The following is an 18,926-nucleotide window of genomic DNA, read 5'->3' as shown; positions in this document are numbered from 1 at the left end:
ACACTGGGTTGTTCCTAATTAATTGATGAGTGCTTTTATCAAAGATTCTGGGTTTAATATTAGATCACATAGTTAAAAATAGCTTTGATAGTTTACCGTGTTGGTTATTGGAAATTGAACTCAATAATGATCTTCATTCAGGGCGACTAGGTTGCTCAGTTGATTTAGTGTCTGACTTCGGCTCAGGTCATAATCTCACTGCTCATGAGTTCAAGCCCCGCATCAGGCTCTGTGCTGACAGCTGGGAGCGTGGAGTCTGCTTCTGATTCTCTCTCCCTCTCCCTCTCTCTCTCTCTCTCTCTCTCTCTCTCTCTCTCTAATATAAAATAAAACATTTAAAAAATGGCCTTCATTGAATAAGGTTGAGAACTTTCTAGGTACAATATAAGTAACTAATCTAAAGGCTTGGGGAGATTGGACTGTTGGAGTGGATTGATCTTTTGCCAACACATATGTCCCAAATTACATCTGAGAGGGTCCAAAGGACAATCTCTTCACTAAGATATTGAAAATTACATTAGTTAAGGGTACCCACATCCTTGAAAAGATCTGTGGTGGCTGTTTTCTGGGAGCCACCACATCTGGGAGATGCTGCCATTGAAAAGGATTCCCTGATTTCAATGGGGGACAGTGAGATATACAAGTAACAGAGAGCAAGTGGTGGAGCTTAACTGGCAGAAACAAGAGGGCATGCTTATTGTAATGGGTAGCAAGGATGAATTGGTAATCAGAGTATTTGGCAATTGCTAATTGATCACAGTTTTCCTAGAAAGGAAATCGTTCACCTGCTAAATGTTAATTAAGAGGATCTCCCAGTTTGGAATCCAGAAACTTGACTTGGGTTGCCAAAATTGAAAGTAAGAGCCTTTCACCCAATTTGCAGTTAAAAGCCAGTTCAGAATCAAGAACCCCTTGATTGAAGGGGAGGCAAGGGATCCTGGAATATTGACACAGCATATGCTGTAAATCTTCCTTCAAGTATTTCCCAAACTGGCCTGTTGACATTTAGTAGAATCATAGTGCACTGTGTAAAAATACCCGGAACTTTTGGGGATATGAGATACTGGATCTCTGAATTTATGTTATTTTCCAGGAACCCAAAATACCTTTATGGTCCAGCAAATCAGGTTTGTGTTTGTCAAATGATAAGTGGAGTTTTGGCATAAGTTTGATTCAGAATGGCCTGATAATTACACAGACCCAGTCTGTGATTATTTCTCCAATTCTTTAATGTCTAATTGGAATAGAAATAATTCGCAACTGGCAGAATCCCCACTTGGCTCTGTGATCCATGGAGGGAGAGCTTTCGGGAGAGGAAAGGCCAAGTGGAAACTCCTGGAGCTTTCTCTTGTAACAGGATAATAAACCAAAGCAATACTACACCACTGGGGAACTGGAGAGACAGAGACCATCGTTTTAGTTTGAGAGTCAAAAAGATGCTGATACTTGTATCAGTCAGGATTAATGCAGAGAGAGAGAGACAAAGAGAGAGATGAGAAGGAATCAACTTACATGAATATGGGGGTTGACTAAGTCAGACCAAAATCCATAGGTCAAGCTATCAGGAAGGGAAAATCAAGCACTGAAGCTGCTGTCCACAGGAAATATTCCTTCTTTTTCCCTTCCTCCTCCTCCTCCTCCTCCCTCTTCTCTCTCTCTCTCTCTCCCCCTTTCTCCTTCTCTGCCCTCAGCATTGCTTTTAAGTCCTCTCAACTAACTGAATTAATCCTACCTGCATTATCTAGGATACTATCCCTTACATTAAGTCATTTCATTATGGACTGAAAACTCCCTTCAGAGAAACACCTAGGTTAGCATCTGATTAAATAACTGGAGACTGTAGCCTAACCAACTGGACACACTAGAAAAAAAAAAAAAAACAACTCACAATACTTATCCCATCCTCATTTAACAAGACTGTTCACTGTCTTTAAAGTCAATCCAGCCTCTGACACCTGGGATTCACTATTGCCCTTGAAAACATTTTTCCTTCTATTCCAAGATGTAGGGGCCATCAGAATTGGCTTGCCTTACCTGGCAGGGCTATCAGCACACCTTCATAGTTTTTCTCAGTGCTATTCAGCAATCCTGCTCTCTACCATAATATAGTTTACAAAAATCTTGGTCATATTGACATCACAGAGCATCACATATGTCCAATACATTATTAACATTATGCTGATAAACTTGAGGAGTAGGAATTAGCAAGAATTTAAAGGCATCAGTAAAATACACACAAGCAAGAAGATGAGATGCAATCTCATAAAAGCCCACATTCCCACCACTTTGATGAAGTTTCTGCAAGTACAATGGTTTGGAGCATGCCAGGATATCCCTTCCAAGATTAAAAATAAATTGTTGTGCCATGGCAATGCTTATTCTTACAAAACGACACAAAGTTTCACTGGCCATTTTAATTTTTTTTAAACTTTTAAGGTAATATATACCACAATTAAAAGTATTATTCTGATGCATTTACTGAGTAACTCTTAAGGGACCAGTTTGAGTAGGAATCAGAGCAAGAAAAGGCTTTCCAGCAAGCAGTGCAAACTTCTCTACCACTTTGTCCTTATGACCTAGGCAGAACCAATTATACTTTCAAAGTATCTATGGCAAGTGAGGATGTTTCTGGATGTACTGGCAGCTCTAATAGGAGAAACACAGCACAGATCTCTAGGGCTTTGGATAAATGCCCTATCCTAGTCTGCAGATAACTGCTTTAACTTTGAAAAATAGCTCCTGTCTTGCTACTGAGTCCTAGTAGAGATGAATACCTTAGCATGGGATATCAAATAACCATGCAATCTTAGATATCCTTCATTGACTACATGAAATCTGATCTATCAAGTTTGTAATATGATGTATTACATTGATTGTCAAATGCTAAACCAACCTTGATTTCTTGAGATAAAGCCCCACATAGTCATGATGTATTACCCTTTCTATACATTTAAATCTGTTGAAGTCACTAATATGTTATTGAGGATTTCTGTCTCTATGTCATAACAAATGTTGGTCTGTAGTATTGATCTTAGTCTGTGTTTGGTATTAGGGTAAGGCTGCCTTCATAGAAGGACTTAATAAGTACGCCCTCCTCTTCAACTTTCTGGAATAGCTGGGTATAATGTGGTGTTTGGTATGGAGCAATCTCGGCCTAGAGTTTCTGTGTCCTAAGGTTTTTATCCACAAATTCAATATCTTTAATAGATACAAGGCTTCTCAGGTTATTTATTTCTTCTTCTTCTTTTTTTTCTTTTTTTTAACTTGTTTTATTTTTTTATTTTTTTAAATTTCCATCCAAATTAGTTAGCATATAGTGCAACAATGATTTCAGAAGTAGATTCCTTAGTGCCCCTTACCCATTTAGCCCACCCCCCCTCCCACAACCCGTCCAATAACCCTCAGTTTGTTCTCCAGATTTATGAATCTCTTCTGTTTTGTCCCCCTCCCTGTTTTTAATATTATTTTTGTTTCCCTTCTCTTATGCTCATCTGTTTGTCTCTTAAAGTCCTCATATGAGTGAAGTCATATGATATTTGTCTTTATCTGACTAATTCCGCTTAGCAGCATACCCTCTAGTTCCAACCATATAGCTGCAAATGGCAAGATTTCATTCTTTTTGGTTACCGAGTAATACTCCATTGAAAGATATGCCACATCTTCTTTATCTATTCATCCATCGAAGGACATTTGGGCTCTTTCCATACTTTGGCTATTGTTGATAGTGCTGCTATAAACATGGGGGTGCATGTGTCCCTTTGAAACAGCACACCTGTATCCCTTGGATAAATGCCTAGTAGTGAAATTTCTGGGTCATAGAGTAGTTCTATTTTTAGTTTTTTGAGAAATTCCACACTGTTTTCCAGAGTGGCTACACCAGCTTGCATTCCCATATTTATTTCTTCTTGAGAAGCTTTAGTAGTTTGTGCTTTTCCAAGTTCAGTTTTCCTGAATGAACCCAAATATATATATACTTATATATGTGTGTGTGTGTACATATATATGTATGTGTATATATGTATAAACCTAAAACCTCTTATAAACCCTCTAGAGTGTATCACATATACATATATATGTGTGTGTATGTATAAACCTAAAACCTCTTATAAACCCTCTAGAGTGTATTTATTTAAAAAAAAAAAAAAGTTCCTAGAAGCAGCAAGAAAAAAAATTCAACTGATCTTGGCTCAGAGGTTTCATTCAACACAAGGAGCTTGGTGTGGTGAGTGTGTGGTGAATGGAGGAAAAAAGGAAAAACAAACAGACAAAAATGAAAATACACAGTGCAGAGATGTATAAAGTAAACAGGATTGGCCTTCCATCACAACTGGTCCAAAGAGACCCCAGACCCCAGTCAGCTGGTCCAGCAGGACTACAGGAAAGCCCTAGGAAATATATGCCTCCCTCTTTTCCAATTTCCTTTGCTGTTCTCACAATTCACATCTCCAAATGTTGTAGTATCAATTGAGATAAAGTTATTCATAATATTTCCTTATTTCCTTTTAATACCTGTAAAGTCTGGAATGCTGTCATTCCTCTCATTCCTGATGCTGGTCATTTGCATCTTCTCTCTCTTTTTCTGAATCTACCTGATTAGAGTTTTATCAATTGTATTAATCTTCTGGAAGAAACAGCTTCTGATTTCACTGATTTTCTCTAATTTTTTTTTTATTTCATTAATTTCCATTCTAACCTTTATCACTTCCTTGCTTCTGCTTGCTTTGTTTTTAGTTGACTCCTTCTGATCAAATTTCTTACAATGGATACTGAGGTTGGATGTGCACTTTAAGAAGGACTCAAGCCCATTTCCTCCTCCCCACTGGCTGACATTTAAGGCAGGCGTGCCTCTGAATAGCTGGTCACTGTGAATGGCCTGCCTCCCTCCTTTCCTCCTGAGAACATCTCCACTGGGTAGGACCCCAGGCTTCACAGGGCCAGTTCCCCTAGTGGTTCAGAGCCTTCATGGTTTTGGTGAGACCTGCAGTCTTCACTCCCCCTGGTAGGTCAACTCCAGCTCACTGGCAATCTTTGACAGGCTGAAGGGCAAGGGCTGTGGGCGAATTTATCAGAGACGAGACAGAGCCTACAGAGCCAGACAGCCTGGCTTTGAATCCTGGCTCCACACTCACCAGTGCGTGTCCCCGGGCAAGTGAGTTCATCTCTCTGTGCCTCAGGCTCTGCATCTGGGAGGTGGGGCAATAACAACACAACCCTCCAGGGCTATTGGATTCATGAGATTAAGCTACCAAAAGCCTAGAGCAGAGCCTGGCGCAGAGTAGGGGCAAAATAGGAGTCTGCTGCTGTTCCTCCTGCCTCTCCTTGCAATGCCTGTGAGGGCCGTGGGATCGTGTTGGGGAGCAGAGTGGGGTGTGGGAGGGGGAGGCCCAGGAGGAATGAGCGACAGCTCCTCTGACCTCCCTTCTGTGGGTCTGGTTGCCTCGCTCCTGCCGCAGCCCCACCTGCCCTGGCTGGTGACTTCAGGGATCTGACTCAACTTCTCTGTGCCTCTGCAAAGGGGGGCCAATCACAACAGTACCTACCTCAGAGGGCTGTGCGGGGGATTAAAGAAGCAATTAAAGGAAAGCACTTCGACTGCCCCTTGAGCACAGTCAGCTCTCAGCAAATGGCATCATCATTCTTATTTCAGCTCAGTGGTTCTCAGGCACCATGTACAGCAGAATCTCCCAGAAGCTTATTCCCAGGTCCCACCTCCAGAGGCTGACTCAGTTGCTCAGGGGTGGCCCAGGAATCTGCATTTTTACAAGTCCCATTTGTCCTCTCAAAAGCACTGCAATGCACCAGAAACGCCAGCTTTTCCACCTTCCCTACTTCGCCACTCCAGAACCCAGAAGAGACATCCTCATCATCCTTTTTCAATCCCGATGTTCTATTCAGATGGCACCACACTCCCTGCCTACCTTCCACACCCTTTTCAAGTAAATTTGTCTTTGGGTTAAAGTTCCAGTCGTAGACCTCTATGAATGTTAAAAATATATATTTCTTCAAAAAGTGGAATAAATGAATGCCTACATGAATAGTGAATTCCATTCCACAGAAGAGTGATTCCCAAAAAATAAACCAAACCAGTCCACCCTGCTTCGTTAGGTACAGCAAACTTCCACCATTCTGCTTCCACCCATTCTACTGCCCCCTGGAGTTTCAGGAATTCTGCCTTTGGCTGGGGACCTGGAGCTGCCTTTGAGCCCAGAGAGCAGCTGTGGGAGGAGTCTGGAGTTGGCAGGGAGGGGGATGTCTTTACCCAGCTATAGGAGGGCGCTCACGTGCAAAAGCCTGCTTGGCCCTTGGTTCAGCCAGGGGAAACTCCTGCCTCCTTGTCATGCTGGACACCCCCTCCCTAGAGCCATGGACGTGAGCCTGGGCACCTGGGCACCAATTTCTAACCCAGTAGACCCAGCCACACCCATTTTCCTTTGTTCCTCCAATCTGCTGAGCCCTTTCTCATCTCAGGCCCTTTGACCTTACAGTACTATCTGCCAAATGTGTCGTTCCTCCATCTACACCCAATGCAGGCTCTGTCTCCTCCTGGACTCAGCTCAAATGTCACCTTCTTGAGAGACCTTCCCTACTCATTGCTCAAAGTGGCCTCCCTCCTATTCTCAATCTCACCCAAACTTCCCCCCTTGGTATACAATTTGTAATTATTCCATGTATTGTTTATTTTGTCTTATTCTGATTCTCTCCCCAGACTATAAGTCTCTAGAGAAGCTGTGTGTCTGTTATTGCCTAGAGCCAAGCACAGTGCCTGGCACATTGTAGGCCCACAGGAAGTAATGGTTGACTGAATAAATAAATTTTATCCAAGTCAAACTCCTTGAAAGCCAGTTACCAGGAGAGCAGGGGTTTTAACTTGTGTCAATGGTCACGGCTTAAGAGGGTGATGGAAATCCTGCTACTATCAGCAACATTTTTTAACCAGTTTTTACATTATTTTTTCTGGACAAACCAAAGTTGTCATCACATTTTGAAATGCCCCCCAAAAAGGTAAAGAAGCTTGTTCTAAAGCAAGTGATTTGAAATAGTAAAGGAAAGGGCTACTAGATGAGGTTTGGGGCAGCCAGCAGCTCCACCTTCCAAAGGAAGCCTCTTACTCCTCTGGGCAGGGACAGAGAGCCAGAGAGCCTGCCAGGTGGCAGCTCGTCCTGGTCCCAGCCCAGAGCTCTGTAGGCCTCTGGGTTTCTCTATGTCCCCAACCCCTCACGTGTGGAATGAGATCACACATGGAGCAGGCTTAGCACAGTGAATGAGGCCCACCAAATAAACGTCAGTGGCACCATCCCTAGAGGTAGCTGCCTGGGGCAGGAAGGCAGGCCGTGGGGGAAGAGGAAACACGACACCAGCTAACTTGTAGGCTTCCCCTTAAATTCCACTCTGTCTCCTCAGGGAGGTCATTTTTGTGATAACCCCCCTCCCCACTTGTCTGGTGTCCCCACCCCCCACCCCCCGCCAGGTACGGGAGCACCACGAGGACAAGGAAATCCAGGGCTCGTCCCAGAGCGGTGCCTTTCTGCTCCCTTGTCATGCACCAGGCTTGGAAAGTCTACATCCTTCACCTGCTCATTTCTTTAGACTCAGTGGCCCTGAGCACCACATCCTGCAATGGGGCAGGACTGACAGCCCTCCCCACTCCCAAGTTCAGACCTTCAAAGAGCCAAGGACAACAGGTTTGTTCCTCCCAACGGTGCCCACTCTTCTCCAATTTTCTTGACAAAAAAATAACAAAATCCCAACTGGTTACACAAGATCAGGAAGACTGGAAAAGTACATTTTGAGGTAACTGATATTCTACAAACATCCCCAAGGGGAGCGTGAGCCCTGCAAGAGGACATCAATTCCGGAAAGCCATCACCCTGAACGAATGCTTTAGTTATGATCTCTTACAAAACTGGATGTGAAGTGCCCAAGGACGGCCCCAGGGCTTCATGAGATTTGCAAAGGACCCTGAACATTCTCGGGGGGGGGGGGGGGTTGCGGAGCACAGGAAGTCAAGAGTACCTTTGTCTTGGGATTTCACAGCAGCTGAATTGTGGGACCCAGACCATGCCCCGCAACCCCCCCCAACCCCAGGCCTGTGTGGCTGCCAGGAGTGGAAGCAGATGAGGGACAGAGTGTTAAGAGGTAAGGTCAGAGAGAACAAACACCAAGGGACCCTGCAGGACCTGCGAGGCATTGCATGGAGTTTGACATTTGCTCTGTGAGCAGTGGGAAGCTTTAGAAGTTTTGAGCAGAGGAGGGCTGTGATCTGATTAATGTCTTGAAATGGTTAGGCACGCTGTTGTGTGCAAAACAGATTGTGGGTGGACAAGGAAAAAAGCCACGAATTCAGGTAGGGATCCCCATGCGATAATCCAGGCCAATGTAATGGTGGCTGAGAAGGAGTTATTAGATGTGGTCAGATTCTGGAAGTGTTGACAGGACAGATGGATAGTGGGTCATGAGGAAAGATTAGTTAAGAGGGACTCCAAGGGCTGGGGCCAGAGCAACTGGATGGATTATGGTGCCATTTCTTGAGATGTTGAGGACAGGAGGATTTGTGCTGAATTCTCTCTGACTCCCAACTTCAGAACAATGAAATAAGAGACAGGCTCTCTGTCCCTCTCCTATAAATCTTATCCATAAACCATCCATCCATCCAATCATTCATTCATTCTTATCATTTAACAAACATTAGTAACTACCATGCGGTAAACATGGGAGGCATTGGACTCACACCCTGCCTTTATAACTTGATAGGGGGTTTAAAGATCAGCCATTCTCACTCATTCATGTATTTAGTCATTCAGTCACTCAACAAACATTCGTTAACCCTCAATTCCTAGCAAGCAAGCATCATGGTAGGCATTGTGAATGATCTTGCCCTTGAGAAAGTTCTAGTCCAGGGGAGCCTGGGTGGTTCAGTTGGTTAAGCATCTGACTCTTGATTTCAGCTCAGGTCATTATCTCACAGTTCATGGATCAAGCCCCATCTCTGGCTCTGCACTGACAGTGCCGAGCCTGCTTAGGACTCTCTCTCTCTGCTCCTCCCCCACTCATACTCACTCTCTCTCTCCCTCTCTCTCTCTCTCTCTCTCTCTCAAAATTAATAAACACTAAAATAAGTCCTAGTCCAATTGGAGAGCCTGAAATTAGTCATCCTCAGTCACTCATTCATTCATTCACTTACTGTAGAATCCCCAAGATCCAGCCTGCGCAGGGTCTGGGAGACAACTCCTGCTGGATGACCCAACAGTGGGCTCTCCTGGGCGTATCCAAGCAACAAGGTCCCCCTCTGGATCTCTGGCCCTCCCCACAGGGTTCCACCTTCTGCCCTCACCATGGGAGCAAATCCCAGTGGCAGCTGCCAGAGCCCATCACAACACCTCCCCACGGCATGCTCAGGGATAACTCTGGTGTCATCTTTCCACAGGAAACCATGAGTCCACTCATTCAGGCAGCCACCCCCACAGCCACCCATCTGGGTACCTTCTGACCCTTCTTGACACCCACAAGTCCCAGAACCTGAGATGTGCCCAATCTGGAGGCTCCTAGTTCTCCTCAGCTTGCTGTCTTTGCCCTCAGCACTGCACAAGCAGGGCCTGGCCAAAGCCCATGTGGACAGCAAACCAGCTCTGGCAAGAAGTAAGTTCAACCCATGCTCTGCCTACTGTCACAGGGTGGGTGGGGGAGGCGTCATCTGGGACCCACCACTGACTTGCTGGGTGACCTCGGGTCAGTCATCCTCTTTTCTTCCTTTTTCTCTTAGACCTGTAAGTACAGAAAACTGAGGTTCAGTTGATCATATGCCAGTTCATAGCACATCATTGTTACTATGAAGGTCCTCTTGTGTTTTATTTTGTCAGTTTCCCCTTTACCTCTTATTCTCACTCCCATCCCCTCTTCCTTGGCAGGCCCTGTGGTGTGTTTAATATTTGTTTACATATGCTCATGTCCTTATAAAACGTGCAGTGTTTTGATTGGCATAAATGGTACTGCCATGTAGATCTTGTTGTTCTTTATTGCTTTCACTGGATGCTGTGCTGTTGACATCTGTTGCTTCAGGCTGGTACTTACAAGTCCATGAGATTCATCCACTTCACCATCAGGCGGCCATTTCCCTAGGGATGGACACTTGACTCTAACTCCCCACTGTTTTAAACTACAGTGAGATGAACATCCTTGTTCATGTGCTCACGCATGTATCCCTGTTAGGAGCTGTGGAAGAATTTCTCTGGGATATACCCATTTCTGGAATAAATATGATATTTTTTATAACTTACCATAATGATATATTTATGCTGTACTATTTTTTATAATGTAATAGAATGTATTATAATGTATCATACTAAAAATATACTTTATAATGTAATGTAATGTAGTTATAGAGAGCTAATGTACTACTAGCTATCTGATTTATTAGCTAATAATTTTACAGGATGTTAGCAAAGTTTTCATACATGAAAGTGTTGTGTAACTTTCTTTCCTGGTGCTTTTCTTGAAGGTAGGCAAGTTGTACTAGCCTCATAAAATGAATTTTGCATCTTCTTTTTCTGTTTTCTTTCACAATTATCTCTTTACAGAGTTCGGTAAAACTCTTCCCCAAAACCATCCAGATCAAAAACTTTTGGGGAATGAAATCTTCAACTACTATTTCTATTTCCTAATGGTTCTAGATAATCAGTATTTCCCATTTCCCTCATCACAACTTGGTATTTTATGGATTGCCACAAATGTATCCATTTCATTACATTAGGAAATATATACCACGTGTATTTGTGGGCCTAGGCATCGTCATGGTTACAATGGGTGCAGTTAGAATGGTATTTCATGGGGCTGCTTTTGAGATTTAAACAAAGGAAAGCACGTGCCAAGTGCTTTTTCCACTGTGAATATATTTATCACTATAACCACCTCTCCTATCAGAGTATTTAGCTGCACATAATAGAAAACCCAACTCAATATGGCCAAAACAATGGAAAAAAAATGTCACAGAACCAAAAATCATAGGTAGGACAAGCTCCAGGTATGATTCAATCAGCAACTCAAAGGTGCCATTCAGAACTGGATTTTGTCCAATTTTTTTTTTTTTTTTTTTTTTAGCTCTGCTATCAGCATAGTTTCATCCTCAGGCCACTAGTTCCCAGTGTGGCAGGAAAATGGTGGCCAGTGGCCATCAGAGCTACAGCCTGCCTTGCTCCCTTCCAATAGGAGACAAGGAACGAAACTTCCCCTCTAACAGGAAACAAGATCTTCTGTTTAGCCTGATTGATAGGGCCAACTTGGGTGATATGCCCACTTTAAACCTGAAAGAGTTACCAGGCAATGATGGTTCAGATAATCAAAGGCTTTAATCTGGATCAGGAATTGGAGAGAGAGCATGAATCTGAACAAGGTTCAGATGAGAATGATAGGATAGATGAATGGGAGGATGGATAGATGAATAGATGGGTGGATATTGGACAGATGGCTAGATGGAGGATGGATGGATGGATGGATGGATGGATGGATGGATGGATATTGGACTGGTGACTACTAATGTGTACTGGTCACAAATTTCCAAGTGTCGCCATCATCATTAACCAAGAACTGATAAGAGTTCTAGACATACCTATACTATCACTCTATCTTTGAAACTATGTGGTCAATGTATGTCTCTCTTATTAGACAGAAAACTGGTTTGTGTCTTTATTGTGTACCGCAAGGCCTGATACCCAATAGATGCTCAATAATATTCTTGTTTGGATAAATTATCTCAATATTCCTTACAAGAATCCTGTGAGATGGGTATTATTACTGCCTCTGTTATACTAGTGAGGAAATCAGGACTCAGGAAGGTGACAGACCCAGGATTTGAACCCAGATCTATGACTCCAAACACACTTTCTCTTTGCAGGTGACAACAGAAACATGGGATACTGAAAGGGGGTCTGGGAGCTGGAGGGAGGAGAGTGAGGTGGAACCATGGTTTCTGCTGCTCTGCAGTGTGGGTTCTGACCACAGGGAGGGTCAAGCAAGTGAAATAAATGTGTCCTGTGTACCCTCTGAGGTTCATCAGAGCTGGGCCCAATCCTGGGCAGGAGAGTCTAGCGGTGATAGGCAGGACTGAAGCATGCCCATCACTTTTAAAATCCCCTTCCTTTTTGGAATTCATTCTTTTCTGCTGGTAGCTCCACATAGTCCTGCAGCTTGTTCTGGACACAGTGTGGGAAAAATTACATTTATTCTCTTCTTATTTACCCACCTGTTTTTCTCTTCAACCAACATTTGCTGTGATGTACATCCCGTACGTCAGGTTCTCTGTTCCAGATTCAGAGATAGAACACTGGGCGAACTTTCAACTACTATCATCTCGTCAGAGCAGCTATTACCTGTCAGACCCACTGCATGTGTGTCCCATCAACCCTGCAAAGCACAGGGTCCCAGATGAGGAGTATGGGTTTCAGTGTGGAGAGTGGAGTTGGAGGGTGACAAGCACCGATCACTCAGCAAGAAGTGGATGCCCCAGCCTGCAACGTAGGCCCCTTGACTTGCAGTGTCACTGGTCCCTTGTCCATTTCCAGTTATTGCCCAGGGCCTCATGAAGCACAACGCAGAGGGCCGAATCCAGAACATCCGCCTCATGGAAAGTCTGAATGCCTCGGGGCAGATGGCCCCAGGGATGGTGGGCTGGCTAATCAGCAGCATGAGCCTCCAGCAACAGCAAGAAAGCAGGTGAGGCCCTGAACCCCGCCCCTGGCCCTGGGACTCTAGGAAACTCTGGGTCAGAGGGCAGAGCCGAGGGGATGAAAGCACAAGGCTGTGAAGAGGGAAAGAAGGAAGATTGGAAGGAGGGGATAAAAGGTCCAATACAAGGAACGGTGGGGGGGTGGGGGGGTGGTGGGAGAGGGCACTACGAGGAACCACTGGGGAGGGAGCATAATTAAAGCAGGATAATGAAAGCAAAGTTTTAGGAATAAAAGCTTCTGCGTTTAAATCCTGGGGCTGCCACCAACCTTAGGGAAATTGTGGGACCACTCCAGCCTCGTCTATAACGTGGGTACCCAGAGCACAGCCTGGACAAACATCTGGGGTGCCAAAGGAACCCAGGTCTAGAGTCAGACATTTGAACCCCACTCTACTGTTGACGGCTGTGTGACTCTTGGCAAGGTGTTTGAGGTCTCTGAGCTGCAGCCTTAAGCCCTCATCAGTGAAATGGGCATAATAACTGTCCCTGCCTCGGGAGCTGGGAGCCTTCTCTGCCGCACATAGTGGATGCAGAGGCAGCAGGCCCTCCGATTAACCCAGCAGAGCTGGCCTGGGCTGCTCACCTGCAGTTTCCCTCCTTCCTCTAGAGGGACGCTGCCTCCTCAGCCTCCCAGGCTCCCAGCCGCTCCACTGCGGTTCCAGCTGGCTGGGCCCCTGAGCCTCCGTCTCCCTGATTCAGTCCCTCACTCTCGCCATTGTAAGGAGCCAGCAGGGTTTCCCCTGATGTGTGTCCACAACCACCTCCCTTCTTTCATTCCCTTCCTAGTTGTTACAAGAATTCATTGAGCACCTACCATGTACCAGGACCTGGGCTGGGTGCTTGCAATATGGCCATAAACAAGACACATGGTCACTGCCTTTTTGGATCCTACATCCTAGTTAGTGAGATGAGGCACAAAAGGAAATAGCTAATTTCAGGGAGACGGACATGTTAGGAAGACAACTTCAGCAAGGTAAGGGGTGACAGTGAGGGGCTGATCAGGAAGACCTTGCTCAAGAGATAATCCTTAGGAAGAATGAAGAGAAGGAAGCAAGCGACATGAAGGATATGGCAGTAAGTGCAAAGGCCCTGAGGAAGGAAAGAGACCGGTGTGTCAGAAGAAGAGAAAAAGTCCTGTGTGGTGGGTGAGCAAGGCGGGGGGGGGGGGGGGGGACGGGAGTAGAAGATGTGGCTGTGGAGGCAGGTGGGGCCAGACCCTGCAGGTCTTAGAGGCCATGGTATGGAGCTTGGGTTTTATTCCAAGAGCAGCGAGAAACCCAGGCAGAATGTTAAGTAACAGGGCTGCCTATCGGCTGCCGTGTGGAGAAGAGTTCGTAGAGAGGCCCAGTTCATGGCAAGGAACTCAGAGAGAAACTAGAGCATCTCCAGGCAAGAAGTGATGGTGACCTGGACCAGAGGAAAGGGACAGAAGTAATGAGAAGTTGCCAGATCCCAGGTATATTTTGTAAGCAGAGCCAGTGTGATTCGCAGATGAGTTGAAGGTGAAGGTGAGAGATGGAGGGAAGGCAGAGGCGGCTCCCAGGCCTTGGGCCTGGGCACCTGGGCAGACAGCGGGGCGCTGTGCTGGGAGGCAGCTGCTGGGTCTGAGAACAGTCCCAGGATTTGGATCTGCAGTTGGCTGTGGGTCGTACACATTTGTTGTGTGGAACTGTTGAGGGCCCTCAGGGACAGCTTGCAGGCCAGGGCTCCTACACGTGGCTCTTGCCCTCCAACCATCTTTAAAAGGATCTGACTCCAAAGCCCACTGTTTGTCAGCCTAAGGTCCTGATGTCCAGATTTCCTTACCCTTGAAGGGCCTCTGCTCTCTCCTTGTGTAGCGCCAACGTCACCAACATTCAGCTGGACTATGGTGGGATCCGGATGTCTTTCCACAAGGAGTGGTTCTCGGCCAACATCTCACTTGAATTTGACATTGACTTGAGACTGTGAGTCATACCTCAGCAGGGGCGGTGGGGCGCTGTTCCTCCCCAGCGGGAATCTGGGAGCTGGTCGGGGAAGGGTGGAATTTGGCAACCTAAGGAACCCAGATCTTTCTGACTCCAACCTGGTTCAAATCCTGGTTTCTGAACTCACTTGCTGTGTGACCTGGGGCAAGTCACCTCACACCTCTGAGCCTTGGTTTCTTCAGCTGAAATGTGGATGGCAATTCCTGGTCAGTGGAGGCAGGTCATTTGCTCATTTAAACCTATGTGAGTTCATGACACTGATTCGAAAGAAAAGAGAGAAACATTTTATTTCTATCATCACCCCTCCCTCCGTCTGTCAGAGTATCCTTTAACATCAGCTGCCCCCAAGAAAAGGGAGGCCACAGCTAAACGGTAAAGGTTTTTTTTAATAAGACTAACTCTCAACTTCTGAATTTCCAAAGGCCCCTAAGCCGGTCAAGTTAAAGAACTTTCAGAAGCCACTCTGTCTGACAGCATTTTCTCCTTTGTCGCCGGCCACAGGAGTAGTTGTTGAAAAAGTTGTTGAAAGGGTCACTCTTCTCTTGGTGTTGGCTGTTCCACCTCCTCCTCCATCCCTGGCCCTTTCTCTTCTCCTCCTCTCTCTTGTCCCCAGGTCCTTCAATAACAAGATCATAAAGATACACGTATGCATGAACCTCGTTATGGAGTTCTGGCTGGAGAAAGACGAATTTGGCCGGAGGGATCTGGCGATAGGCAGTTGCGGTGTGGAGCAAAGCAGCATCTACACAACAGTTCTAACTGAGTAAGGTCCCAGCTGCCCTCCCCAAGGCCAGGCCCCTTCCCAACCCCCCCTAGGTGCGACCACATGTCTCCAACACCTCCTGGGTGAGCCCAAAATAGATCTCACCATTTCCCTAGGATCGACTTCTCTTCCTGAGCCAGCATCCCAGTGATGGCGCGGCCACCCTCCAGGAGGGACCTTTCCTCTTTCCCCACACCCCGCAGCCCATCCTCCCTGGCTCCCATCAATGACCTTCTGGCAGCCCCTGCTTGTTCCCTCTCTCTCCATCCCTCAGCCACTGCTCCCGCTCATAGACCACTTCCTGGACCCCTGCAGGAGCCACGCTGACACTCCCTGACTCAGACCTCACCTCCTTCACTGCATTCTGCCCCTGCAGCAGAAATAACTTTCTAGCACAGAAATGTGCCCCTGCTCCAAACCCTCCAGGTGTTCTCCAAAGCCCTCTGAATGAAGAGCAGACCCCTAGATGTCAGTCAGGGCCCTCCTCGTGCTCTCGCCTGCCCCACTCTGCAGCCCTTTGCCCTCTCGTGTCAATGAAGGCCCCACCTCTCCATCAACATGCCATATATTTGCATACCACCCTGCCTTTGCACATGCTGATCCTTTCACCTGGAATGCCCTTCCCTTCTCTCAAGAACTCCTCCTCATCACTTATTCATTCAACAAATATTTACTGAGAACTTACTAGGTGCCAGACATGGCATACTTGATGTTAGCCATACAGTAGGGAACCAGACAGAGAAAAAAAAAATAGAGCTATTTATATGGTGCATCTATTAATAGAGTGTATAATAGACCTATATACTGGCTGACCAACTCTGTCAACCTCAGCAGACTATGAGTCCCTTGAGGGCAATATGTGGGTGTGACTTCTCTCTGTAATTCCAGAATGCTGAAAGCAACCAGGTCATCAGTGGGTGTTCATTCATTTATTCATCAGACATTCACTGAATGCCTAAATCACGCAGGGCATTCATGGCTAGGACAGTGCAGGGGAAGGACTGAACTCTGGTGCTCTCCTGACCTGGTTCTAATCCAGTCAGCACCAACTAGCTGTGTGACCTTGGGCAAGTCACATCACCTCTCTGTGTTGCCCCCTCAACTACTGCTAACAGTGATGCTTCTTGTAGAGGGCTGGCCGATGATTAAATGTCTGTGTAGGGTGTACTCAAGCAGTCAGCCCCAGCACTGGGACTGCAGAGATTTCTCTGTTCTGTTCTACACATCTACCTCTCTTTCCAGAGATATCTCACCAAAGATGAAACATTTTCTCCGCCACTTCAGGGAGAACCTGGTAAAAGTGACCCCGCACCTGGTAGAAAGTCAGGTAAGTTTGAGAAAAATATTTTCCCCTTGGGTATCTTTGAGTCTGAGGGTCAGGACGTATATACTGGCAATTCAGAAAAGAGTTTCAAATCTTGGGCTTCAGAACCTGAAAAATCTCAGTTTTGTCATCTGCTGGCTGTGTATCCTTGGCAAGTGACTTAGCCTCCCCACACCTCAGTTTCCCCATCTGTAGCATGGGAACCATCACAGTCCCCATCTCATGGAGTCATCATGAGGATTCAGGCACACTTCTAAGTGCCGTGCGTGGCCTCTAGTTGGCGCTCAGCACAAGGGAGCTGCCCTTGCTGCCATGATTCCTTGTGGAAATCCAGTGGAGTCTAAGGCTCCAGCCACAGGCTCTCTAGCTTCCTTCTCCTAGCCCCCAGCCTGACCCTTGTCTCTATGCTGGTGGCCCAGGTGTGTCCTCTGATCAGCGAAATCCTCAGACAGTTGGACGTGAAACTGTTAAAAAGCCTCATGGGTGAGTGTCTGCGTCTGTCCAGGGAGGAGGACTCAGGGTGGGCAAGTAGAGAGGCGCCCAGGGGGGAGCTCCCAGGGAGGCCTGCTGGGGGGTGTCTGCATGTGCCCTGAGGACACTTAGAGGTGACCATATGATAATGACCGTTACGGTCTCCCGAGAGAGCTAGGACAGCAGAGGGCACCCCTACCAAGAAGACTGGGCCCTGCCAAGTCACCAGAATCTCCAGACCACCAGAAACTGTAACTCCTCCCAAGATCTCCACTCAGTCCTTCAGGGACCGCTGGCCCCACCCCAAACCTGAGACCACCCTCCATCTGTAGACAGACAGACACAGTCCCCGGGAAGCCAACAAGAAGCGCCTAACTGCGTACCATTTGGAAAGAGTTTTAACGCAAATGCCTCAGGCACTGGCCCTTGCTCGGCTTGGATGGATGGGAGTCCCATTCGGGGGTTGAACAGGCAGTCACCCTGGTGACTGATCTTGTGTCTTCTCCTTACAGAACAGGCTGTTGCTCATAAATTCAACCAACTGTGAGTCCAGCCAAGCTTCCATGTGCCAGACTTGGAGTGTCCTCCAGCTACCTACTGATAATCAGGAGATTCTACATGTTGAGATCTTAAGCCTCCCTCAGAGTGGGGCTTCCACGACCCCAAAATCCTTTACCACAGGCCCTGCAGAGTCCTGTCCTGTCCCTAATAAACTCTAGCTCTGAAGGGTACAGAGTTTCCCTTTCCTGGGTCCTGAGGTTAGAGTTCCACAAGTCAGACTTGATGAAGGTCCATCCTGAGACTAAATATGCCTGGGTTTGCTCATGAGCCCAGAAATAGCAGAGAAATCACTTTCTTTTCCTGTAATTTGCAGCCAAAAGCCCATCTGGAGATTTACTTATCAATGCAGGGAGGGCCCTGTTGAGATTTCCCATTCCATCACTCACTCGAGCCATATTTGTTGAGTGCCTACTATGTGCCAAGCACTTTGCCAGGCTCCAACGGAGTGGAGAGAAAGGCTGACACAGTGGAAAATCATAAACGTTGGCACCGAACAGATCTGAGTTCGAATCCAATTCAGCCAAATGAGAAGTTCCACGTGGGTATGAACCATGTGCATCAGAGTGACGGATGCCCCCTTCCCCACTGGCCACCAGCGTAGGGCTGGCACAGAGTGTGAGCCCAGCAAATATATGTGGTTAAGTGGTGGATGAATCTGGTTTCAGGACCCACTCACTGTGCTTGGGACAAGGCACTTTACCTTCAGGCCTCCCTCACCTGCAAAGTAGGGATAGAAGTCTTACAGGATCTGGGGCAACAGGAACCTGGGCACTGCCTGGTGGGAGGTAAATTGCACCACCTCGTTATAAACCCAGGTGGCGGTTGCTACAGAGTGCAACATAGACCCGCCCTGTGCCAGAAACACACGTGTGTGGACGCCACAAGACGTGCACGAGACTGCTTATAGCAGCAATGGTCATAATAGTCCCTGAGGCAAAGCCCTGAATGCCCATCAAAAGAGTGGGTAAATATCGTGGGATAGTCTCCCAGTGGAATGCTCTACAGTAATGAAAATGACCTAAACTACGCACAATCACATGGGTGGATCTTGTGCACATAACAAAGCCAGGCACCAAAGAGCACATGTTACGTCTCCCATTTATATGAAGTTCAAAAACAGCA

At 46.6% G+C, this 18,926-nt stretch overlaps 2 protein-coding genes across 5 annotated transcripts in view; one reads left to right on the top strand and one right to left on the bottom strand.

The window, feature by feature from the left end:
- Positions 1 to 18,926, bottom strand: part of CDK5RAP1 (CDK5 regulatory subunit associated protein 1) — a 194,064-nt gene that overhangs the window by 16,811 nt on the left and 158,327 nt on the right. The window lies entirely within an intron of this gene.
- Positions 9,307 to 17,974, top strand: BPIFA3 (BPI fold containing family A member 3). Its single transcript, XM_003983615.5, has 7 exons — positions 9,307 to 9,636; positions 12,555 to 12,705; positions 14,557 to 14,664; positions 15,299 to 15,448; positions 16,691 to 16,775; positions 17,192 to 17,255; positions 17,756 to 17,974. The coding sequence occupies exons 1-7, from the start codon at positions 9,522 to 9,524 to the stop codon at positions 17,788 to 17,790; spliced, it is 708 nt and encodes a 235-aa protein (XP_003983664.1). The 5' UTR covers positions 9,307 to 9,521; the 3' UTR covers positions 17,791 to 17,974.

This window comes from Felis catus, chromosome A3 (genome assembly GCF_018350175.1).
Source record: "Felis catus isolate Fca126 chromosome A3, F.catus_Fca126_mat1.0, whole genome shotgun sequence".
Classification (NCBI taxonomy): Eukaryota; Metazoa; Chordata; class Mammalia; order Carnivora; family Felidae; genus Felis; species Felis catus.
The sequence above is the reverse complement of the archived record's forward strand: the minus strand, read 5'-3'. Positions and strand labels throughout refer to the sequence as shown.

Bases quoted from the DNA above. Each gene is read 5' to 3' on its own strand.
- BPIFA3 (XM_003983615.5), top strand. From the start codon at position 9,522: ATGTGCCCAATCTGGAGGCTCCTAGTTCTCCTCAGCTTGCTGTCTTTG. The intron at 12,706-14,556 runs GTGAGGCCCTGA...CTCCTTGTGTAG, and splicing joins CAGCAACAGCAAGAAAGCAG to CGCCAACGTCACCAACATTC. The intron at 17,256-17,755 runs GTGAGTGTCTGC...TTCTCCTTACAG, and splicing joins ACTGTTAAAAAGCCTCATGG to AACAGGCTGTTGCTCATAAA.